The sequence below is a fragment of the Miniopterus natalensis genome, chromosome 3, assembly GCF_054644295.1.
Source record: "Miniopterus natalensis isolate mMinNat1 chromosome 3, mMinNat1.hap1, whole genome shotgun sequence".
Lineage (NCBI taxonomy): Eukaryota > Metazoa > Chordata > Mammalia > Chiroptera > Miniopteridae > Miniopterus > Miniopterus natalensis.
This window is the reverse complement of record NC_142083.1, coordinates 15,385,297-15,412,268: the sequence shown is the minus strand read 5'-3', so window position 1 is coordinate 15,412,268 and position 26,972 is coordinate 15,385,297. Positions and strand designations below refer to the sequence as shown.

Below are 26,972 nucleotides of genomic sequence, written 5' to 3'. Positions count from 1 at the left end.
GAAGCACACCCAGAAGTCCTATCATAGCTCTTACTTCCTAGGAGGAGAAAAGGCAGAGTTAGCAAGTGAATTCCAAGAAAGGCTCAGTGAGGAAGGACTATACCAAATCACCACCTTGATTTTTTCCTGCTGGGATGTCATTACCTAGAGTCCCATGATTGGGTATATAACGGTTTAGTTTAAACAACCATTTTTCAGCCTATGAGACCAAAATGACATCTAACAAACTAGTCTTATTAAAAATTACTGCCATGAGAGGCTCTTGCATGTGCAAATTTATTCATCATGTTTTTCCTATCATGTTTGTCAAACAGACTAACTACCTTTTTATTAAAATCATCTTTGATTTGGTTATATTTGTCTTCAGTATGTCAACTGGTGTTTAAAAGTCCAAAAACAAAGTTACTGAGCCAGATAAAGAAAAAAAAAGAAATAAGGGCAATAAACAAACACAACCTCTTATTTTGGATAATTCAAATATACTTGGAAATAAGTGTTTATAATGACTCAAATGCTCTGAAAAGATATCTCTGGAAAATCAAATAAAATAACCATAGAGGAAGCAGTGCATGCGGCTGTTGCAAGTTTGGTATTGCATCTTTTAGACAAAAAGCTTCAACTTATATCATGGAAGCCTGGCAAGCAGAGGACTATTTGGAATGGTATTTTTAGGGCACACACAGTTTCATTAAGAAGTAGGTCGGAAGCAGCTAAGTCACTTAAATATTCCAAATTAAACATCTCCATAATATTTTCAAATAAAAAAAATGAATCCTATTGCAACAGTTTTACCATTTCAAACAACAGACAGGCTATTGAATTCCTGTTACAGTCTTCAGCAGGAAGGATCTGAGTTATTGCACAATGTAATTTGCATAAAAATGTAACAATCACATTGATGTTTATAAAGAGCATTCAATGATGTCAAAACACCATACAGTTTTATGATGGCTCCCCTTTCCTTAGTAAAACAAATTCGATTCCCAATTATTATGTATAACAGGCAGCTTCCTCCTGTGGAGATAGCACTCAAACCAATTAAGAGCATTTCTTTCAGCCATAAACGCCGGAGCTTTGCAAACAAAACGAGTCCACTGAGGAAAAGACTTAAAGAGTTACAGACAAGGCTGTGGAGGAAAAATGTTTAAAAGACGAAAACCGAGGCACTAAGCAGTTTCTGTGTTGCTCTAACGATGCGATGCAAGTGTAAAGGTGAGGAGCGAATGGGCCGCCCCACTTTGAAACTCTGAAATCGTGTTTGCATACGCTGAAATACTGACGGGATGTTCTGCAGGTCCCATGTATTTGTCTGTGGCTTTCCCAAGTTTTATTCCCCATCTCTCTATTGGTTATCAATATTTATCAAATGGCACAGGCAAGATGTTTCCTTGGTTTTGTTTTTTTGTTTGTTTGGTCTTTTGTCTGTTTTCATTTTTGAAAGTTTAAAACTGTAAAGTTATTTATTCTTACACCTAAACTCTCGTGGCAACAATAAAATCTTATATACATTAGAAATTTACAAATGATACATGGAACTTGTTATACTGTTATTTATAACATCTTCGACCTTAAAAACACCAGCATACGTTTGTTTGTGTGTTTTTAATTATATTACTGTGACTTTCTGAGTGTCATCTTCCTTTTCTCATTCCTCTCAAGATTGGGGAAAGAAAATATTTAACCATGCAGCTAAAATTTTCCTGTGCTTTTAAGTCCTACGAGTCCTCACCTGCCCTGGTCTGGCATTTTCACATACAAAAGTGTCGTAGAACACAGCAAATTGTGGGGCGTTGTCATTAACATCCAAAATTCTCACATAAACAGCCACACGCGTCATCTCTTTGGGATTGTCTAGAAAAGGGAAAGAAAAAGTTTGTTTAGGAAGACACAGTTTGCACCAGATTTACTTTATATGAGCATCTGTGGATATTAAGTGCTCACACACAAATAAGCATCTTGGCAATTCCACTAACATAATGGGCAAATGCAATAAAGATAGTTACTAAGAGCCTAATTAAGTAGTCATGAATTCAGTTATTATTGGGCTCAAGCGTACTATTATTTTGGAAAATATTTTTTAAAAGCACAATCCAGTGTAATTGAGTTCATATTTGTGTCCTTAGTGTTCAAATATATATAAAACAAGAACAAATATTTAATAAAGCTTTGTTATGCAACTTTATATTACTTAATCTTTCCTGATTTTTTTGGATGAAGAAGTAGTTTTTAATAAAGTAGTAACTTGCCCAAAGTCATTAGCTCCTAAGTGGTAGCTGTTTTATTAGAACTTACACTCTGACTACTTTTATCATTATAATGTATTCCAACAGCTACTCTCGACTCTCCTTTTGGAAATTTCTATATATGGCTACTAATTTTACAAATGGGATAGAAATTTACAATGAAATTTATTTTATTAGTATAATTATTACTAGTACTATTTCAACAATCCAGGCACGATTCTATGTAACAAAATTAGCTCAATAATAACATATAGTATACTTATGATTTTCGCCCCACAAATGCTAAAATCAAGAGCATCAAAGTTTTCACATAAAAACGTGAATTTCAAAGAGTTCCTACTGGTAAAACAGAAATGTCTATTAAGCTTACTTAACCTCGGAAAACAACCCAGGAACAATCACAATTACATTAACTTTACTATAGATTTTTGTAGGCACTTGAGCTGATTGGTATCTGAGTGTTTTGACATTTTAAATTCAGGCTATATTCATCAGCATTCGCGATATCGAAATCTCAGCCTTTGGACATAGCTCAGCTTCTGTGTGAACTTTGCTGAACTCACGCAGAAGATCAATATAAAAAGAGAAAGAAGACAATGAACCACAAACAAAGCAAAGCCTACACGGGAAGAGCAGTTCAGCTGGGGGGCGGCAGCAATCTCACTGGATGGCCACCCACATGGGCTGGGATAGTATCACTGAGCCTTGTGGAATTTATCTTTCTAATTTTATTTGAATACTTTTTAGATACAAGGGTAAAACACTGTCCCATGCAAATAGGGAGCGGGTGACTAGTCACAAGAACTGATTTCTTCTTTCTCTCCATGTACTTACAATGTCACTAAAATAAAGAGGCCGAGCTTTTGCAAACTATTGTGTAAGAACTGACTGCTCAGCAGGGACATTCAAAGGCTGAAGTAGTAGGAAGGCAGGAGGAATCTAAATCCTTTTAGAAATGTGTTTACCTTTCTTTCGTCTACTCAAAAGGAACATTCCAGTGCCTGCTGTCTTGAACACTTCAGGCTTCCCTCAGTCTTCCCGGCCCACGCGTGCCCAGCTCTCAGGTTGTGGTTTCATGCTTGCAAATCTATTCTATCTGTTTCTGCACATTGCAAATCCATTCTATCTGTTTCTGCACATTGCTCACGTCTGTGTGCCGGGCGACCAGAGTTCAGACCCTGGGGTCCAGGTCAACTGCTTGGATTCCCGAGCCTACCGCTCCCTCCCTGTGGTACTCTGGTCAATGCACTCCCTCTCTCTCCTGCCTCAGTTTACTCAACAGGGATCAACGCAGAACTTCTTACAGAAGTTATTTGAAAAACTAGATGAGTTCGTGCGTGGAAACTTCTGATCCAAGTATCAGTGTGCTGGTGCTGACTGTTGATATTAAGGTCGCCTTTATTGTCAAGGTTGTGTCTTCACTTCCCTACACCACTCAGGCGCTTATATTCTCTCTCCACACAACGGAAACCTGTTAACTGGCTTTCCTACAGCTCACGCGGGTCTGAAGAGGGGCAGGTGCGGGAGAAGCGGAGAGAGCGGGAAAAGGCCCTTCTGCTCCCCTCCGACCCGGACCATCTGCTACCAGCCGGAGCCGCACAGCGTTCACCGAGGCATGGCCCCTCACTACCGAAAGTTACTTGGAGAAGAGTGGGATGGTGCCGATTTGTCCGTATTTTCCAGAACATGCTCTTTAACCTACTTACATAGTTAGTGGGCATAAGCAACATGTTTCCTTTCAGTATAAAGTCTTGACATAAAAATAACTCTTTGGTGAGGAGCAATTCACTTTCTAACTATGCCACAGAGTCAAGAGAGAGAGAAAAGTCTCATATCAAACAACTGCGCGGTTAGTCCCTTCTCCAACAATCGTATGGAGCGATTCTCTGGGCTCCTTACAAATAACTCAGGCTTTTCCAATGAAAAGCTCAATCCACAGGGATAAACATGATTTATAAAGCATCGAGCCTGGAGTCATCTATTCAAAAAACAGTGCTTGCACGGATCTTTTTTACTGGCAGATGCTGCAGCCTATTGTATAAATAAAAGTCTTATAAAGCGTTCCAAGAAAGCATCGCGCTGAATACTGGCTGACACGTATTTACCACCTGAGTCCCTCTCAGCCATCACGGCAAAGTCTATTGTAGCAAGAAAGTAGCAGCAGCCAAGACTCTTAAAATTATGTCCAAAGATGAATCTGGGCCTATGTATCCACAGGCTTTCCTACCTCCCAGAAGAGAACATTAAATCATTATCTAGAAATCTCAGGCTTTAGAGAGATGTATCTTCTCTACCTGCTTAGGGCAGGAATGTCCACTAATAAGGAGCTGGGTTAGGTATGGATTCAGTCCCTCAGCATAAACTTTGTTTGACCTTCCTCAAGACGTACTGCAGTGATTGTAGTTAAATTTTCAGATGTGGTGGAGGAACTCTTAGGTCTCTACAGTGATGTGTCCCACAATCCCTGATTGTGACATTAATTTTTGATTTTCTATTCTTCACATGGCATTTAAAATGATTTTTAAAAGAAGAAACAGATAATTTATTCATGGTATACTGCGCTGAATAATTACCTGAAGTAGTCCTCGCCCTATGATGGGCTATAATGCTGTGGGATGTAGAATTAAAATGTTAGAGGCAGGGCTTGGAAATACACTGGTAAGAAGTGCACTTATATGTCGTCCTGCCCCGCTTAGGGCTCGGTGTATGCCATGGTTACCATAAACCATGTTTAAAATCTAGCGAAAACAATTTCCTGTTGCTGTTTCCCTCTTACCCTCATTCCCATTAATAACCGGAATGGCATAATGGGCCTTGGCCGCTTGTGGTTTGGCAGGTGGACATTCCCAGCAGTCACTCCATGGGCTGATTCACTTAAGGGGCAAGAAATAGGCTTAGTTTTTAAAAAGAAGAATGTGATTCGTTTCGCTTTTTACAGAATTGTAATTACTTCAATTAGCTTTAGAAGTTAAATTCCTGGAAGTATCTGAAATGGAAAGTGCATGTCTAGCTCACTGGCTTGAATAAGGATCTTGAATCCACAGAGAGCCCAAACAACCACGGTTCTGGAATGGCCAGATTGGACCCTGTTGGGCACTTCTAACCGTGGTGATAGGGAGACAGATACAGAAATAAGAGTTTTCTTAGAAAGAAAAACTAAAAAAATCTTCTGTGAGCCTTAAAAGGCTCAGCCATTTATATCTCACTATGGAAACTTTGGATAGTCATGTTAACTCATATTTCAGAGCCAGATTTAAGGAGGAAGTTGAATCTATTACTTTATCTTGAGGCTTTGAGTTCGTTGCTGATGATCTGTCTAGCCTATTTCCATACTTCTGAGACTCTTGGCATTCAGCCCCAAGGTTCTGCCTTCCAAATCCTGGAATGGATACTTCGAATACCTTGACCTCAATACGTGTTTGCGGATTCAGCTTGCTACTTCAGATATAGAATTTACAGGCTTAGATTTTCACAATGATTCAGTGCTAATTAATGTGTCTTTTTAAGAAGTTAAGGAGTTGCCCTGCTCCATGTACATCACCCTACAGGAATTAGAAACCATGAGCAGGTTTGCATGTGTGGACAGGGCCGGCTTCACGGGCAGGAGCAATTGTAAAAGGTCTCACATGCAGAAGGCCACAAGCTTGTTTTAATGCTCTGCTTTTGCCATGTTAAATTTCTTAATCATTTTTAACAAGAGGCCTGACCATTTCGATTTATAATGGGCTCCCCAAATTATGTTGCCAGTCCTAATTGTATGGCAAGAACTTTTGCTATTCGAGACAGATACGGTTTTGAAATCTGGCTCTGCCTGCTATTAGTTGGATGAAATTTTGTAAATTAGGTACAGAGTTAAGTATTTGATCTAGAAACAAAATGATTGGTTTCAAATCCTGGTTTTACTACTTCTGGCCCTGTGGTTGAGGCAAGTTACTAAAACCCTTGAAACCTTATTTCCTTCTCTAATAAGGTCAATAAAAATATTAGTGAGAGAAAATTAATTTAAAATTCTTAGACTGATACCTGGCACAAAGTGTTTGTTAGCTATTATTACAGTTACTTTGGTTTCCTTATTTGTAAAAAGATAGTAATAGTATCACCTACCTGCATATTTGTTGTTAAAATTCAATGATATACATCCAGCATTTAGCACAGATTCTAATTCATAGTGTCCATGAACAAATCTAATACATATTATTTTCCCAAGACTATTTTTAGTTAGTTAATATAAAATGTAGATTTATCTAGACCCACAGCTATCACTCAGTATATATAAAAACAAATGAAAAAAATATATAGGTATTGAGAAGCATGTGAAAACCTTAGATTAAAATATATGTGTACAATGAAAAGAAATTATTTTTAATATAAAATAAAAACTAAAAAAATATATGTTAAATATTATACACATAAAATTCATCTTACTCATTTCAGCAGCTATAATGGTAAGATTGTGCCATTGAGAGAGTTCACGGTCAAGTGGCTTTGATATATAAAGGGATCCATTTCCAGAATGTATATTAAAGATCCTGTCAAGGTCAGTATGGCGATCCAAGGAAAATCTGAACATAGAGTGACAAGAAAAATACAGGGCAGTGCTATTGATGGTTTGTAGTATTAAATGGTAAAATGCAAAGACATATCTGTAGGGATATAAAATATTTTCAGGAATGTACATAGTAGCAATCTAGAATGCAGATTATTTTATCAATTTCACACACACACACATACACACACACGCGCACCTCTTCTCAAGGCATGAGTTGGCAATTTGTTCGGCATTCAAATTCCAGTCTTTTAAATTTTGTTATTATCATGATCTATTTCCATATTCAACTGACCTTGATGTATTTTCTGACAAAACATCTGGTATTACATATGGTTCTATTATCAACTGACTTTACCTAGTTATTGAGAACTCTATTGAGAAATTACTATAAGGATCTAATGCAACAAGTCATTCCCAGAAGCAAAGTCTTTTTCTTAGTAAACTGGAGACAATGTTAGTTTCCTCAGAATTAGTAGGTCACCAATTTTTGATGGTATTTACTAGCTTCATGGTATGATACCTGTGCAGCTTCAGTTTCTTGTCCAAATGTGTCAACTTATATACATAAATGCATAACCCATGGACACAGACAATAGTGTGGAGAAGGCCTCGGGGGGAGAGGGGAGCAGGTGCGGGGTGGATGGGGTCAATGGGGAGGTAAAGGGGACATCTGTAATACTTTCAACAATAGCGATAAATTTTTTGAAAAAGAAAAATGTATACATTTTAACCAGAGATGATTTGAAAATAAAAATGTTTGGGATAGAAATTTTTCTACATTTGTATCAAATAAAGTCTTACTATATGTATAAAAAAAGAATTATTCTGCAAATTGATTAAATACATTGTATTGGATATCATTCTAGAGCCAAATACCAGGTTTTCAGCTGAGGTTTAAAACAGCTGTAAACCTCAGCCATAGCTGCCACTTCACAAACATGGTGGCTTACACATGTTTCATAGTTCCTGATATAGCAAGCATAAATACCCAAGTTATATTTTATGCTCCTTATTAAAAAACAAAGAAAACAAAGCCAAACAAAGATGACAAGACTGGGAGTAACACTGAGTTATGGTATATGTCTTCCTAAGCCACAACTCATTTATTTTAAGGAAAAATATGTGAAATGTTATTTTTAAAGTCTGTTTTGTGAGTAATAATACAAAATAATTAAAAAGTGCCATAAAACTCTTCCAAAATTTTATATTTCCAAAAATCAACTGAAATTTATTTAAATCTGTTCTAAACAGAATATACTAGTAATTTATAAATCTCCTTAATAAACTCTACCTCTTTCTATTAACATAATATGAATTCAGTTTTGTATTCAAACTACACATCTTTCCATTCACAGATAAAGCAAGTCACTGTATTTTTATAGAATTCACAAATTCTATACCAAGTTGACAAAATTCTTTTACATCTGAAAGACTCAACATAAATTATTTCCTCCTTGCTTGGAGTGTTCCATTATTACCTGAAGCAGAAGCTATCTGTCCCCTTCTAGTATGAAGTACCTTTTACCACTCATCCCTGTCATTTACCATCCCTGTCATTTACCACCCTGCAGAGGGAATTCATCTCATACAGGAAATCAAACATGAAAACACCAAGCATCTTACTTGGAGTCTAGTAGGCACTCAAGGAATATCATTTCTCATGCTGCATCATCTTCCTTAACAAACTGAAAACTCCTTGAGGGAGACGTTAATATGTGATATGCTGATCCACAAATATTAGTTAAATGAAAGAGAGGATGACTGAATTCTTTGGCATTTTGGCAAATGATAAGGTTCCTTATTTTAATAAAAATATGACATGAAGTTACAATATGCAAGTCAATGTAAAATATAATTGTGTTTACCAAATCCATTTATGCGTGTTTGTCTTAATTATTTTTTGTAGTTTAAAGGAATAATGACAAAATATAAAGGATTAGGTGAAATTACCTTAAAGATGCAGGGACCCCAGTTCTTGTTCAAACTTGATATAATTATATTTTTCAATGATCTATTGGCAAATTGTGTGTTAACTTGCATTCTCCTTTTTAAAACCATTTCCAAAACACACATTTTGAGTAAATCACTTTGATTACTGCATCCAGATCCACAACATGCGACAATTTATAACATGCTCAATATTATCCATCCCATAATTACATTGCATTAGTAAAGCCATTTTATTTCTTTAAAGAAATATTTTTTAACCTACATGGTCTATCAAGGGTAACATCCAAGAATGTTCACTTGCATTTTCTAAATCATGGTAGCACAAATTCAAATACACAACCACCTTCATGGTATAGACTCTGTCATTAATACTCAATTCATATTTGTTCTATTGCACATGGTATACATAATGGATTCTTTTCTCTTGGCCCTAATACTTGCATCCTGATTAAACATATTATTTTTTTTTTCAAAAATCCACAGTCATATTTTGACATAAAATCATCATCAGTCTACAGGAAGATAAAAAATCTATTTCATTATACGGAGAAATCTCTCTCTCCTTTTTTTAAATCCTCACTCCAGGATATTTTTTCCATTGATTTCTAGTGAGTGGGAGGAAGGGAGAGAGAGAGGGAGAAACATCAATTGGTTGCCTCCTGCATAGGCCTCGGTCAGGATCGAACCTGCAAATGAGGTAACATGCCCTTGACCAGAAATCAAACCTCAACCTTTCTGTTGGAGGGATGACACTCTAACCACTGAGCATTAATGGCCAGGGCAAGGAATATCTTTATGTTTCCAGTTAACAATGCAACTAGATTTACATTGAACTCTTTTAAAAATAATATATTTCTTTCTTTTTTTTTTTTTTTTTAAAAAAGGTCATTTTAAAATCAGGAACACAGAGCACAGCCTATTAAAGTCAGTTGGGAGTTATGCCAAGAAAATGCTGGGTAAGTATTTAATGAGGAAAATTAAACGTGTATGTTGGTTATCTAAAACCTTTAAAGGGAAAAAAAAAATTTCAAAGAATGCAGCAATTTCAATGAAGATAAATGGCTTGGAGAAGAGGCATTTATGGGAAGCTGATGCTGGCAGATGGGAGCGCTACGTGATTACCATGTACACAGTTCTCCCGCCAGCATGTAACCTGTGATGCTGCGTGCGAACAGGAGGAAATGTTTAGGTAAGTTACATAAATTAAAGAGCAATTTTAATATATATAAATGTGACTTCACTGAAGATACTGCAGAATCTACAGAAGGTTTAGCTCTAAGTCGAGTGAGAGTCGCATGGCACGTAAATTCGAGGCTCTCTAGACCCCACTGCTGCATCCTTAGAGCGCAAAGAATGGTGCACTTGGAAACTGCCCGGCTGTTTGAACTCCTGCTCGGCTGGTCCACAGGGGACAAGGGGCAGGCAAATCAGCCTGCTGAGAATTAGGGAAACAAATGAGTCCAAAATACATGATAGACCCACAGTTTAAAGTGAGCAGTCATTCTGATGCTGAGTATTGTATATAGATATCTGTATTTCTTTAAAATGATACAGTGAAAACTGAGTCTTTCACATTTTTCTGCATTTATCCTGTCTCATATGTTTCCAGGCTGCCATTTACTCTTATCTTTCTGGAATGTTCTAATGTTTTTTGATAAAGCCAAAACCACCACCAGAAAACAGTTCCTTTTTGATGGCAGGAGTATGGGGGAGTTTCTATACCATAATGTAACCGCACGGAAACACTTATTTTAACTGTTAATGCTGCTCAATCTCACATATTATCTGAGAACCTGAAAGCACAAATAAAGTGATTTGTAAATGTGCATTGTAAATATACAGAAGAAATAGTAAAATAATGTCCTTTATCTATACCAAGGATCAGAATAACAAATTCCTTACAGAGACAGGCAGATGACACATGACAAGTTTCAGGCTCAAGGGCACGATCAGCACCAAAGCGAATATGAAACGTGTGCCTGTTCTGCCCCAAAAGAAAGACCCTCTTATCTAATTAGAGGCATTACATGCTTTAAATAGAATTTCCTGACCTCCCTATTTACTGGAATTCTTTTCCCTTTCATCTTAAACACAGGCATGCTTACCTAATGGGGCTAGAAGTGGAATCCGGGTCCCTTGCCATTACAGTTCCAATGATGGTGCCCACTTCAATGTCTTCATGAACCTCGAACAGATAGGAGGATCTGCTAAACACGGGAGGTTCGTCCGCATCTTCTATAGAGATTTTTACAATGGTTGTATCTTTAAAGGGCCCCAGGTAATAAAAACGTGGGTCCACGTGGGTATTCTCTGCTTCCACCTTCAGAGTGTAAAGTCTTCGGCTCTCATAGTCAAGTGGCTGTATAAAAACAACCAACCATGAAATGCGAGTGAGGCAAACTGGATTCGATGTTTCTTCCAGGTTACAGCATGATTTTGAAAACCTGACTGAGCTCTAAGTTGTCCATTAACTGTACATAAATATAGTAAAAATAACACGATATTTACATATCAATAAGAATCAGTTTTACTTTTTAATATATTCCATGTGTGATGCTTTAGAACATAAGAAAGTGAAATTTTAAATCTTGGAAAAATTAGAAAGGATTAGAACCTAAGATGGTGACTCATTACAAAAAAGGGGCTGATGGATCGTGTGTGTGTGCGCTGAGGATTTAGCTACTGCTAATTTTTTCGAAGGAAAAATTCAGTTATATTTTTAAATTTATGCTGTGATATTTCCATTCAGTTTAATGGGCTCCCAGTACTTTACGAAATTTTGAAGACTAATGTAAAACTTTCAACAGTTATATGAGATTCCACTTGCCATGGCTATTACTTCCCAGTCATGAAAAGTACCAAGAAAGCTGTTTTCCCCTTCAGGGGGTACTATCTGTGGTTCGTAAGCGGTTGTGTACCTTGGGCCACACAACAGAACCTCAGGATAGTTTTGTGATTAACCAGTGCTTAGGTGGTTACTTTATGCATAGATTGTTCAGGATATTTCATTGGGACCTAAATTTTACTGTGCCTTACTTTTTTCCCTATAATAGATGGTACTGACTCTATAAGAAAAAAAACTAGTTACCTTTAAACCATATTCATAAGCATATGTTAACAGAAAAGTTTAATTTATGTAGCAGAAGGAGAAATGTGAACAATTAAATAATCTTCCAATCCATGCTATCTCTTTTTATTAGCAGTTCTAATTATTATTGCATACATCTGGATAGATAGTATGTTACTTTTTTGTGCCTCCAACTGTGATAACATATTGCCATTATTAGCTATTAACTGTTTTATTTAAGAAAACAATGGTATTATGGAAGCCTTTTATTAATGTGGCTCAGAAATATAATCACACATACAGGGTGGAGCAAAAGTAAGATTACAGTTGTGAGTACATGAAATATAGGGTTTATTCTTGTATTATTATTTATTAATTACTGTGTTATTTTCCCATATGAACTGGAAATCTACTTTCCCCCACCCTGTATATTATCCTGCCTTGTAAATTTTGTGAAACCTCAGGTCTCATGTTTCAGTGAAGAAAACATTTGGTCAAAATATCCAAAATCTTTTGCTTTGTGTTTCTCAGACTATGCACAATATAAATTCTATTTGACCATGACGGTGAATTTTCTTAATGGCTGATGCACGAATGGAAAGTACGTATTGAAATCTCTACTTTCTACAGCCAGATGCTTATTTACGCTGAAGCAGTGCACCTTTTTCACAGTGATGATGCCTTCCTGTGTGTCCTTCTCAGTTATGATGTCAAACATGTCAGTCCCATCACCATCAATAATTCGGTATTCGACTTCAGCGTTTTTTCCAGTGTCAGCATCAGTTGCTTTTACACTCCCAACGGCTGTACCAACTGGGGAGGATTCAAGTACTCGAAGATGGATGGTGTCTGCAAAGAAGAAAGAAAATGAGAGAGAGATAGAGAGAGAGAGATTTCCCAATAGAATATTCAAAGGTAAATGTGCTATGAGAGGACATTATAAATCTTAAACGCTGCATTAGATGTTAACTGATTAACAAGTTGAATACACATAATAAGATAGTATTAAGTTAAAGTCTAAGGACAGAAAAAGTAGAAATTTAGTGTATTTGTTCATGCATATTGTGAATAGCAAGTACCAACCTCTGACTGTATTAGCAATTCTGGTTTTAAAAATAGGCAGTTTGCTTTCTTTGCATTTGCACAGATAACTAGACACATCAGCTTTGAGTGCAGATATGTACCTATGTGTGTGTGTGCAGCCATAACAAATTACAGAATAAGCAGTGAATATTTATATTTAATTGTTTTCCCTCTGTTGTGTTTAGTTACATACTACACAGTTTGCTTCTGCTGCCAGGCAGAACTTTACAAAATTCCAAGAAATCAGCTGCAATGGGGAGCAATCCTATTTCTATTTGTGACAGAAGAAACAAAGGATAGTTTGGGAGAAAGACAAAGATGCCCTTCACAGTGTCAATATAAAAACACTAAATTATGACAAACTCCCCTCCATTCCAGAGCCAAACAAGAATTTATCGAAGCCCCTGGTGCCCATAGATGTGTCTCCAGCTTGAACAACCTCTACTGCTAATGAGATTTATGTTTTAGCTCTTGATCATAAACTGGATGTTACTGACAGATTAAGAGACCCGAAGCACCCTTCTGATTATAGCAGCTTCTTGCTCATAAACCTTAAGTAATTCTCCTTAACACGCATAATAAAGTCTAGAACACTTGAGTATTCATGCTCTTGCCAGACTATATCTTTCCCAGTGTATTTTCCCTCCGTCACTTACATGAAAGCTTTGCACCAACATGGACTTTTCTAAGTTTTCCTGTCAAAACTTAATTTCCTACACCTCTCTTTATTTTTAGACAGAGTGGTAGGGAGGGTGAGAGGGGCAGAGAGGAGGGGGAGACATTGATTGGCCGCCTCCTGCACGCACCCCAACCTGGGCTGGGGATCAAGTCTGAAACCTAGGTATGTGCCCCTGACTGGGAATCGAACCCTGACCCTTTTGTTTGTTATTTCCCCCACTACTCACATATAATCATAATGCAATTAAACAAATCTGAAAACAATGGCACTGTTATGCGTTGAGTGTTTGAGAGGCTGTGCCCCTCAAAATGTATATATTGAACGCCTAACCTACATTCGTTACCTCAGAATGTGACTGTGTTAGATGATAGGACCTTTAAAGAGGTAAAGTTAAATGAGAACATTTAGGGTTGGCCTTAATCTAATATGATATTGTCCTAAAAAGAGGAGATTTGGACATAAACAGGCTCAAAGAGAAGACCATGTGAGACACAGGGAGAGGATGACATCTACAGGCCAAGGCGAGGCCTCAGAATAAATTGGCCCTGCTGACACCTTGATCTCGGACTTCTAGCTTCCAACGCTCCAAGAAAGTAAGCTTTTTGCCTGGCTGGGCGTGGCTCAGCGGTTGAGCGCCAACTTAGGATCCAGGCGATCAGGGTTCGATTCCCGCTCAGGGCACATGTCCGGGTTGCGGGCTGTAGCTGATCAATGACTCTCTCATCATTGATGTTTCTATCTCTCTCTCTCTCTCTCTCCCTCTCCCTTCCTCTCTCTGAAATCAATAAAGATATATTTTTTTAAAAAAAGAAAGATTTTGTTGCTTAAGCCACTCAGTCTGCAGTACTTCGCCATGGCCCTAACCACCAACCAGGCACCTAGCTCCCACATCTGCTCAGTTATGGAAGTCATTTCCTAGGAGACCTCATTAAGACTTTCCACCACACTTCAGTTAGTCTGTATTTTTTATTCTTTTTTTTTGCATTTTTCTCTGTCTTTGGTAACACACTGTTGAAAGCAACTCTCAACTCATTCTTTGGCTACGGTCTTATTGGCTGTCTTTGCTTTTGCTGGTTCTCCCAGAAACACCTGTCCCTGGATATGCTGACGGCTCTCTCGCTTACTCCCTGCAGATGACAGCTTAACTGTGACCTGCTCAGATGCTGTCTCCAATCATCTTACTAAAAACCACCTTATTAAGAATTCCACCCCCAATCACTCTTCATATCACTTGCTACTACTAAGCATTACATTATTTGCGTATTTATTTCCATGTACTATGAGGGTGTGCAATATAGAACAAGTACTTTTTTTTTCATCATTAAATCCCCACTGTATTTCTTTGCAGTAGCTACTATATTCTTATTTATATATTGGATACATGAGTAACTTCCTAACTATTCTACCACCTTCCATACTTGGCCAAATCCAATCAAATCTCAGATACTCTGTACATTGAAGCAAAATCAGCCTTTGGAAACAATCATCTTATCAATAAATACTCAGAGCTTCAAAACAATTTGATTGTCCCCAATATGCTTAAAATAAAACATACATAGGCTGCCTTTAAGTTTTCCATTGTGTTTCCCTTACTTCAACTTAACACACTTTCCTTCTTATGAAAGATTTTCCATACAACGCTTTGCTTGACCACCTCTGACTCTTCCTTTTGATATGTATTTATTTTACTATGCTTCTACCCCAGAACATCATCAAATCTGGCCTACTTACTGCAGGAACTTTCTTTAAAAATTTAAATTACATAGAAGCAGAACCTCAATACATTGATTACACAACAGAAGTAGTCTTTCTAAAACACATGAAAGCTATCACTGTCCTACTGTAAGCACTTATTATTGATGTTGATAAATTCTTAATTTTTCCATTTGGTTTATACTATCTTGTAAAATCTCCTTTCTGTTAAAACCTTCAGTACCATGATGATCTAGTCTCACGTCCAGAGTATATGTGAAATACAGCCACACCACTGATTTATTTTCCAAGTAATTATCAACCAGACCAAAAACATTATAAACACATGGAATATTTAGCAAAATAAAAATAATACAGAAGATATGAATGATGTGTGTAAAATACCTGCATGCACAACCTAGAGAATACAGTTTCTTGTCAAGCACACATGAAGATTAAGCCTGATTTCATCAAGTATTAAGTTATTAGACAAGACTCAATAAATCAGAATCTCCTTCTACTCTCTGATAACCCCCAAATACTCACAATCTTAAACATTTAGAAGAAAGTTAAAAATAACTTCTATGTGACTGATGATTCAAGTAAGATACAAATTTGGAGACTTCAAAAAATTGAAAAAGCAATGAAAAGAAATTAAAGTATATGATGTAGAGAAAACGATTCTCCTTATCAAAGGTAATTTACAACTTCATGCGCAATGACATCCGGAGAAAAGAAAAATGTTTCCCAACTATTCTATGTTCTTTATTTTTTCTTTATTTAATTCCCCCCCCCACACACACTTATTCTCCTTAGTGTGGGTTGAAACTCAAGCTCCACCACACCTAGTTTTGTAGCATTTAGCAAGTTCATTTTTAATTTTTAATTCACAATCACTAATATAAAGTGTAGCTTATGAGAAATGCTACACTTTAATCATTTTACTATTAACTAAGTTTCAGAATTTGAGCTTCACCAGCTTTTCCATTAACGTCTTCCCAGGGATCCTACTTTTCACTTGGCTGCCAGGTCTCCTCTTCCTACTCTAACCTGTGAAGTTCTTCAGTCTTTCCTTGTCTTCTATCAACTTGACTCCTTTAAACAATACTGGTCAGTTAACTTGTAAAATGTCTTTCAATTTGGGCCTGTCTCATATCTTCTCAGGATTAGATTGAGGGTGTGCATTACTGTCAGGGATATCAGACCTGATCTGTTCTCAGTGCAGCACGTCAGGGAACAGTGATGTCAATATGTCTAATGACTGATGTTAACTTTGGTCACTTGGTTAAGAAGGTGTTTCTGCCAGTTTTCTCCATTGTTAAGTAAATATTATTTCTTTACAATTAATATATATGTTGAGAGACATTAAGATTAAGCAAATATTCTGTCTCATTTCAAAAACCTGCCCATTAATTTCAGCATCAATCAGTGGTCTTGCTTGCAATAATTAATACTGTGGTATTTTAATGGCAATTTTCTATTTTCTTCATTATTTCCACATTTATTATTTGGAATTCTTCTACAAGAAAAAGTTATCCCTTCCTCCCATTTATTCATTTATTTTATTATATACTTATATCAGTTAAGAGTCAGGACATTTATTTTATTCTTTGTGTTGTGATCCAATAATACAGTTACCTATTTATTCTGCACATTCTTACAGGTTTAATCACTGGGTGATCTTTTAGGAGGCTCTGGTGCCTTTTCAACATACCTCCGTCATTCCTGAGGACTTCCTTATTCCTGCCACCACAAAATGTTTATACTTCATTTTGTATCTTCCATGACCAAGCTCTGAGATCAATAATGTCTCCAAGCAACTCCTTGTTTCTTTTACTGGAGAAAGTTCCATATTTTTGAAGTGTGAATTTTTGGACAGTGAGTATGTTCAAAAATTTTCATAAAAGTAGTAACTATTGCTTCATAATAAGCAAATATGTGAAAAAGCCAAAAAGGAAGGTAACTATATGCATTAGAAATAAGAAATCTAATTATGTCTTTGATACAAAAAAGTAAATAACAGTGTGTTATTTCCTGTTAATATGTTAATTGATCTTTGTTTTAGAAACAAAACATCTGTATCTTTAAAAGGAATTTAGAGTGCTATGATTTACAATAATAGTATTTAAAACTTTTCAGCATAAGGGAAATTCTTGTACTGTAATAGAATAAAAGTATTTCTTATACTTTTAGGAACACTAGGATAATAGAACTGATTACAAATCTGTCTTATACATCAGCTGCGCATTTTTTTTTAATTGTTGTCACTCAAAATGGCCTAGAATCCCACTTCACTGTCATGAATCAAAACCCTAATGCCCAGACACTGGTCACTAATACAAATGTTTTTCTCTCATATAAACCAAGTCTTCTTGGAGATTTGATGTTTCTCAGTTTGAGGAATGAAAAGAAAATTGAGATTAGGATATTTTGAGAGAGAAATTGGGTGCTCTGTCAAAGATTAATGGGATCATTGAAAAGTACAAAGAAAGCAATCTACTTTCTTCTGCTGGTCAGCATTTTGAAAATTTGATCATTTATAAGATCATTTAGTTGGTTAAAATACATTAAATTAGACTTGGTTTCCAGCAATGCAAGCTAGATAATTCAGTTCAACTTTTTACCTTAAAACAATATTTGTGGATCATAGAGAAAGAGATTCAAGGTATTAAAAATAAGTACAGCCCAGTCAGCTATGGCTCAGTGGTTGAGCATTGACCTAGGATCCAGGAGATAGAGGTGAGATTCCCGGTCAGGGCACAGGAACGGATTGCGGGCTCGATCCCTAGTCGGGGGCGTGCAAGAGGCAGCCGATCAATGACTCTTATCATTGATGTTTTTCCCTCTCTCTCTCTCTCCCTCTCCCTTCCTCTTTCTGTAATCAATAAAGATATATATATATTTTTAAAAAGTACAAACTCCAAATTAAAAAGGAGAACTCCCCACATACACAGAGAACAAGAGAAAAAAGGAAAGATTTCATTGTTTAATTATCTTTACTGTCACTTAGATTTCATTGTATGGTCTCTGGGAATTTGTTCTCCCACTTTTTATTTTTAGCTTGGACCTTTTTTTGAAATTGCTTGTATTTTTAGGCACATGCTTAGATTCTGAAAATCTGTCTCCTTATTATAGTTCTGGTCAAGGATCCAAACTTATTTCTCACTTCATTTTATTTCTTGGTTGGTGCAGAGACTACTTTCATTCCAAAGTTTCTTTCATTTTGATTAGAGTGAGCTTTATCCATGTTAATTTTCAGTACCTCTGAGACTTAACCAGGGAAGTGATTATGCTGCATTGGTTCACATTATAATAAGCTTAATGTATATATCAGTCCTCTTCCTTGGTGATTTGCTGAAAGGGACACACACACATACACACACACAGTAGTTGAGTTGTGTGTGTTCATACATGCACATACATATATTTATTTTTCCCTGAAACAGTAATAAAAGTGTTTTCAAGGTATCCATACTTTCCAGAGAATCCATGATTAATCCACTCATCAAAACAGTATAGATTTATTTCTTCTGTTAAGTAATTTCAAAAGCTGTATTATAAAAATCTATGTTGTATACACACATACAATACACACATTCATGATTGTTTTGATTATATGGCAACTTTAGTAATTAATTTTTCTACAAATATTTATTCAGTGCCCAAGAGAAATAATTCAATGTTTTCTCTGGAATTATGTTTATGTTCATAAACCAATTTGGGGACAAGACTTACTGGGTCTCTTTCAATATTTTAAATGCACATTTCTATATTTTAAATGCACGAGAGCTTTTCATTCATACTTTTTATTTATTTCCAAGACTAGTCAGATGAACACAACCATCCTAGTTTGTCAAGGAAACTGAAATTACTTTAATTAAGAGCCTGCAAGGGTGTTTACCTCATAGGGCGAGCAGCAGGGGGGGAAGCAGAAAGGAGACAGATTGTTATGCTCACAGAGACAAAGGGAAAGTAGAGCCTGTCACCCATTCTACTTTGTATCTTACAGTTGATGGAGCTTTAATTATGTGGTATGCTTTCCGTTTTCCTATCAATTCCAATTTACAGTTATTTTAAACTCATTCCCAGGTGTCGGAATGAATCATCTGCTTCTCTTTTAATGTTTAAGGCAGATAAATATTTCTTCCTGGTGACTATGTTCTTAGTTTGCTTATCAACAGCAGTACAAAGGCGTAAGTATGGGGAGGGGAGAGGTAATTGTCATTGCTGTGAAATATGAGGAAAGTTATATTTAGAAGTAAAAATCTAAAAAGTAATATTGCGACACCTTCCTAGGGACTGGGCAAAATACATGGCTCTTTAAGTAGGCGCACTTGGAGGCTTACCGACAACCTCACACATCGGAATTTCCATTATTAAAGATTTCAAACAATTCTTATATCCTTCTGGCTTTTTAGGAATCAAGACTAAATATTCCAGGTCACTTATTCTATGCAAAATTTTATCAAGAGGACCTTTGCACTTGAATATTAAAAACACTGCAGATTTGTGCACCAGGGTTATAAGCAATTAACAGCTCAATGTAAAAGGCTTCGGGGGAACAACAAGATTGGCGAAGAAAGAGATGGGACAGGGTGAGTTCCTCAGGACAACAGAGAGAGGCCTGGAAACACCGAGAGGACAACGAAGGCAAAGCCAGGTTTTGAGCTTGGCTGCAAATAGCTGCTGTTTTGTTTTACTGATAAAAAGCAATGAGGTTCAAAGGGAGATCATTTGTCTCTTTCCTTTGTTCCTGCCCTCCTTTCTATCCACATTTGCATAAGAACTCTGCTTTTCCAGGGTTGCGATTAAAAAAAGAAAAAGAAAAAAACTCACATATAAGAATAAACACAATAATTTAACCTTAGTTTTAATTTTTTAATTTGTTTGTGTGTAATCTTATTGCAACATCTCTATGCTGCATAATAATCTCAAACAATACTTGCTTTAAGAAAAATGACACAATTATGCACTTTTATAAGCCATTCCATTGTATAATGTTTAAAAGATGCTTTTTAATGAGCTTAACAGGAAGAAATTAAAAACAAGATACAGCTCCTTGGAGGAAACTTGGAGTAGTTAAGGAAATTATGCAGTGCTAAATGGGCATTTAGGAGAAAAGAGAGGAGAGCTCAAAGTCACACCAGAGACTGACAGAGGGTGGAGGCTTTGGAACTGAAGCCTCTCACCAGAGAAAAGGCAGAAGCCTCAATTTGTGAGCACTTGGAGACGTGATCACCAAGTTAGCTTTGGGCGTTTAATTTAAATTAGAGCAAAAACGAGATGCGGCACTATGTCTTAGTTTCCTGTTCCTGCCACTGAGGAAAGTAACAAGTCAAAGCTTTAGAGAAGCCACCACGGACCCCCAGAGACGAGGGAATCCATCCTGGTTTATTTCTTTGAAATGGTTTCCAAGTTGACTGGCATCAATAGATACACACAACTGCAATGCGTAAAAACGTCACAAGTACATAGACTTGGGGGAGGTTAACACAACCTTAAATTAGTCATTCATACACATATTATGTTGAATCAGGTACTCAATCTGTTTGCAATGTGTCTCCAAGTAGGCATAGTACAGACTGTAAAAGCAGTCTCACTGAGTCTAAACGTATTTGCACAGCTAGTTTTATATCTATATATCCCCATCTACCCAGGGGCTTTTTCCAAGTTTGTTCCAGGGGAAAATGTAACACATAGAAACTTTGAATCCCATCATGCAAAAAATAAAAATTAAAAAAAAAAAAGCCAAGCAGTCTAGTCTAAGGCAGCTTTCCCTTGGAATAAATGGAGAGTCCCAAGTGGATTTTTGTATAATTTCCACACAACTCTACTTCTGTTTGGGAATTATATAGGGTGGGGCAAAAGTAGGTTTACAGTTTTTGTATGGAAAATAACACAATAATTAATAAATTATAATACAAAGGTAAACTCTGTGTTGAGTACTCATGACGGTGAACCCACTTCTGTCCCACCGTGTGTATTTCATCACACCGGCGAGACTGTATTTCCCCGGTTACGTCACTCTAAACATTCAGCCTGCTATCCCACAAGTCTGCTCTCACGTATCTGTCATGTGTGCACCTCATTTCACGATCTGCTAGGTATTTAAACCCCACAGCCTTTCTGCAGGCATTTCAATTCAAAATGCTCAGATCGCCCTGAAACCTGCCTCTCTCTTCATTCAAGCTTCTCCGGCAGAAAGCTAGGAAGTGTCTTTGTTCTCCCTCCTGCAAACCTTTGCTCCACCTGGTTGCGAGGTCCCGTGTATCACCCACTTAAATATCTCCCAACCCCCCCAGCATTGGTGCAGACTCGCAGCAGCTCCTGTTCCCTCGATCCAAGCAGTGTGCCGGGTCAGAGTAAGTAGTCTGAACAAAAGAAACATGCCTTGTCTCTTAAAATGTGGGTCCTTAGGTAATATATGTGGCATTTTATTTCGGGATCCCACTCACTTCGTGATGCTCACACAGCCTGCATTTCCATTCTCATCGCACCCAACCCCTGCTTCAATCCCTGGGGCCCAGTCATCCCAAATCGCACACATTTCCCTGAATGCTGCCGGGTTCATCTGTCCTCTCCCCTAAATTCTCTCCCTCAATGCCCCTTGCTGTCCTCCCTGGAAAACCCTTAAGTAGTTTTCTTTCTCTCCTGATCTCCCTATGACTGAAAAGTTTATCACTTTATGATTTGGGTTGTAATTGACAATTTTAGCATATATGTTATTGCATTGTTGTCCAGTTAGGTGTGTGTACATATTTTTCTATACATATAACCACATATACATGTATATATACTTATATTTATGCCTAATATACACACAACCTATGTCCACATATTAAAAAACACACAAGAAAGAGTGAGAGACGATGTATGGAGAGAAACTAAAAACTACAATGCATAACAAATTAAAGGGGTGTGTGAGAGGGACAGATGGGGGAGAGAGGTTGAGTCTACATACCTTTCAAAATGCAAACCATTTACAGATGTATCCTGTATCCTATGACTCACTTTAAGATGATTAGTTTAGTATTATTTCCTAGCATAGTTCCTGTCACGTAGTAGGGCTTCAGGCAGTGTTTAATAAATCAAGGAAAGCTTTAATAACATGATTTCTTTGTAATTCTTACAAATTATAGGCATTGAAACCATGGCAAAAAAAACTCCAAATATTTGAGGGTATTTCGATGGTCACAGCAAAAATCACAGCTCTATCAAAACACAATGAATTGTCAAACAGTGCTTTTGAATAAATGGATTTTTTTTTTTCCTGGATAATAAAAAAGGGAAAAAGAGACATTTTTAATTTCATTCCTTTCTTTCTCATGCTAAAGCATCCTCCCAGGGAAATACCAGACTGTTGCTCTAGTTGAAATGTGCTTGATAATTTTGAAATATGCAGATCAGCCTGGGGCTTACATTACCTTGGAATCCCCAGAAGAGGAGAGGTTGACTCTATTTACAGAGTGAGAATCAGCACTTATTAAATCAAATCTCTCTTGTACCAGGCAGGGATTAAGGTAGTCTCACAGCTCACTGAATGTACGTGTCTTAAATCCTTATGTATATCATCTGGACATTTCCTTAAAAAACCTTTTCTCATGCAAACTTGTTTATTTATCTGACCAAACTTCTTTCCTTAACTGAACCCAGCAAAGGAGCCAGTTGTGTTTGGCCCTGAGGTATTGTAAAAGCACCAGCCAGGCAAGGTTTGATGTTCCTGTGTTTGTATCAAAGCCCATAGACAGCACTGGCCAGGGTGGCTCAGTTGGTTTCAGGGTCATCCCTATACCAAGAGGTGAAGGGTTCGATTTGCAGTCAGGGCACATACCTAGGTTGCTTGTTGGATCCCTGGTTAGGGTGCATGTGGGAAGCAACCAATTGATGGTTTCTCTTTCACATCGATGTTTCTCTCTCTACCTCCTTTCCTCTCTCTAAAATCAATTGTAAAAAATGCTCAACCTGAAGTTGTTCCTATATTACATATATACAAGTAGTGACTCATGCAATTAACTAAATGTGGGATACACTAGGGAAGACAGTGTACCGGTTTCTTTCTTGGTGTAACCGTTAGAAGTACAGATTTTTGAGTCGAAGCGACTGGGTTCCCAACCTCTTATTTATTTCCTGGGTGTAGAACCATGAACAAGAGACTTAAGTTTGTTTCAGGTTTTTAATTTTAACTAACAAAAAGTATCTATCTACAGATGTTCTGAAAATTAAATGAGCTAATATTTGTATTATACTTTATAGTGTTCAATACATACTCTAACACCGTTTTATTTTATTTAAATTTAGGCAAACCAGAAAATCCATATTTATGTAATTTAATGCACTAAATAAATTCAGTAGCCAATCAAGGTAATTCAGATAAAACAAACACAGATAGGAAATATCTCTTAGGCTCTGAGTGATTCTGGAGTTGCTTACTAGTGCTTCTGAATTGGTTGTAGTTGTGTATAATTGTTAGCGATAATCTGGTGCAAACTGTACATGCATGCATATCAAAATACTCAGGAAACTGAGGTCTCATTAAATGTATACGAACATCCAAAATGTCCACACCACCTATTATTTATGTTAATAAAAACTGGCCTACATGTAATTGTGTATTAATTTTCACAACTAACAATCAAATGGTGAGGAACTAATTTTTTATACTATTGTCAATAATTGAAAAATATATAGTAGAGAGCAATACATTTATTCTTTTGGGTGCACTTGGGGGTAGATCTGGAAGCTTACATAATAAATATCATAATAAATTCTCATAAATTTGATATTACCTATATAAAATATATCCTGAAACATATCATGAGATGGTCAAAGAAAAATAAATACAACTATGATCATCACTAAATCATATATTTTGTCTGTGATTTATACATTTTCCCCCTCATAAAGTCTCAGCTCAGCTGCCATTACGTAAATGTACTTGTTACTTGTCCCTGACTTCCACTTGTCCACCTAAGCTGTGTGCAAACATCTCTGTGGCAATGCTAATAGACCAGAACGTGTTCTCACAGAGCTCTGTTTCTCGGGAGCCCATACCAACTGTTAAAAAGAATGAAAAAATTAATCTACACTCTTTGTCTTTTGTCTCTGAGATAGGATGTGTTGGAAAGCAGCTCAATGTGAATGAAGAGCTGTGATCTCCTTGAACTACATTCTAGAATTTTCTCATCTGTGGGTTGGCCTTTTTGCTGGAGTGTCAGCTGCTTCCTTTTCTTTCTTCTCGAGTCCTAGTAAAATACTGCCCCGTCCAAGAACTCCAGCCAAGTCCTAGGCGCCAGCTGGTTGGCTGGGACCCTGGCCGTCTGCTCAACTGCTTTTGTAAACTTTTTCTCCAGACCTGGACTTCCTTTCTGATGTCTATTGTTCTGTTTGTGTGTGTGTTTACTGGATTTGAGAGTCTTATCACAGTGTTCTCTGCTCTATTAAGGCAAAGATGTCTGGCCTAGCACAGCTTCGGTCGATCAGATGACCTTAATCGCTGACTGGTCTGAGTGAAAATCAGTATCTTATCATTTTCCCGGGGGGGGGGGGGGAATAAAAGGCCATTTGGGCACAAATCCTGTTATCCAGTTGGTTTTGCCAGACCCCACAATGATCAGGTTCCAGTAATTTAACATTTTATAGACTTTTTCCATGGAGCTCAATTTGTTTCTCTGATTCTAGGGAACGAAAAGGAAATGAAAATGAGGTGGAGGAGATTAAACTATTCAAGCCAGGATACTAGGTGGTTAGATTTAAGGTGAGGAACTATAAAGTTATTCCGTCTTAGCACAATGAAATATATCAACAGTCAAGGACCACTGAATGTTTGACTGGCTGGAGAGCAGGGAACCTTGCTCGGGACTCCTCGTGCACAGAAGCATTCATTTGTTCATATACGGCAAGTGCATTCATTTGTTTAGCCGCCAAGGTGATGGGTCTCCCCAGACTAAGGTATTTATTTAACCTTTGGTTAAATAAAAGAATAACAGCTCAGTATCAGAGCAAACAAAAAGCTTAGAAACATTAGACACATTCCTGCAAAAGGGAAGGGAAAGGGGAGGAAATCCATGTATGGAGAACCAATTAAATGTTATAATTACTACTGAGTTCATTTTATATATGCAACCATGACTCTTAATTGTAATACTATGAGATAAGTACTGTATATGCAGCAACTGAGGTCTACAGAAGCTAAATTGCCTAGTTTTATGCATTTTCAGTTTCTGAAATTATGCAGGCTTCCTTAGAGAAGCCTCCCCTGTTCCTTCTTTTTAACATAACACCACTGTCATTCTCTAGTCATTTTCCCTGCACGTTCTTTGCAGCACTTACCACACTGCCAGACCTCATATGTGCAATGTGGTTGTCACGTTCTGTCCACACCTTCAACCAGCAGCACGGGTCCCTTGCAGGCCGTTGTAGCCTATTCCTGCTTAGAGACTGGGATGTAGGAGGCTCTCAAAAATTACCTCGTGACCCACTCCTAATCCAGGATTTCTTCTACTACAATATATTCCATTTCTATTGTATTGTACATCTCAGCTTCTTAGCATGCAGACATTATTTGTCCAGCCGTCTTTTTGCCTTTCTTTTAGTCTTCAACTTGTTACTCTCCAGCTTCTTCCAGAATGGTTTCTACTAAAACTAACTGGGAAAGATCATCCACAATTACCTGCATTATGTCAATTCCAACACCTGCTTCCCAGTGCTCATATATATATTTTTTTGGTCACTTTTGTCCTTTCTATACTTTTCCTGTTTTTATTAGAATTATCAAAATACACAAATATATAAAAATAGAAAATACAGAAAAGTAAACATTAAAATCATCTATTTCATCACCAAAGATAATCCTCCTGATCAGTTTGAAGCATGTTTTTTTACTGCACAGAGTATGTTCATAAATGGGTAACTTTTCTAATTTCCAACTTCATGACCTTTACTGCTTTTCCAATTCTTATGGCTTGTAGTAGTTTTAAGTAGTAGGATTTAGGTCAAGTGATAGGTTTTCCAAAAATAACTTCTGTAAAGCACACACTCAGTCCCCAACCCTCCACCCCCATGTTCGGACCAGGGCTGCTCCTCCTCTCTACCCACATTGCACTGTGCTTGGTTACATTATCACACTTGTCATTTCATATGGAAACACCCTGACAGACAATAACCCACCCATAATCAGGAATCAAGACTTATTAATCCTCAAGTGTTTAATTGGACAATACAATGCTTGCTCCTGGAAGGCACCAATAGATTTTTTTCCTTCACTTATTGGTTTTAAAATTAAATTATAACACTTGAAATACCTCAGGATTCTGAAATAATTTTAAAATGAATATATTTTTGAGAGTGAAAAATTTATACCTAGAGCAAAAGAGCAGAAAGCACTTTTGGAACTCAGATTTCAGGTGCACCCCAACCTTTGCATCCAGTGCCGTTTTTTTAGAATCATACTATGCTGCATTAATGTCCACCTCTAAAACCACAAGATCATAATGATAACTTAGATCAGGCACACAGTTATGTGTTTGTTAATACTAATAAAATTTTACTATTGTCAATGTCCCCGTGAATGAAGGGTCCTCCGATCTAGTCTCCCACAAACCTCCTTGTTGTCTGGCATGATCCAGCCTTACTGGTCTTCAGGTATTGACATACATCATTCAGTTTCCAAGCTCTGGGTTTTCCACATGCTGTTCCCTCTGCTTGGAGGAT

General features: G+C 37.1%; 1 protein-coding gene and 1 long non-coding RNA gene across 4 annotated transcripts in view; both read right to left on the bottom strand.

Annotated features, from left to right (window-relative positions):
* CDH10 (cadherin 10) overlaps window positions 1-26,972 on the bottom strand; it is a 125,430-nt gene that overhangs the window by 8,662 nt on the left and 89,796 nt on the right. For all 3 annotated transcript variants that reach the window (XM_087815334.1, XM_087815335.1, XM_087815336.1), the window contains 4 exons: window positions 12,471-12,658; window positions 10,848-11,101; window positions 6,669-6,805; window positions 1,730-1,851 (listed from right to left, as the gene is read on the bottom strand). In XM_087815334.1, the coding sequence (XP_087671460.1) occupies window positions 1,730-1,851; window positions 6,669-6,805; window positions 10,848-11,101; window positions 12,471-12,658 (701 nt within the window). The remainder of the gene's footprint in view (window positions 1-1,729; window positions 1,852-6,668; window positions 6,806-10,847; window positions 11,102-12,470; window positions 12,659-26,972) is intronic.
* On the bottom strand, window positions 1,892-6,662 carry LOC148093439 (uncharacterized). Its single transcript, XR_015714248.1, has 2 exons — window positions 3,352-6,662; window positions 1,892-3,321 (listed from the first exon to the last, which is right to left on the bottom strand). It is a non-coding gene; the product is annotated as an uncharacterized LOC148093439 (long non-coding RNA).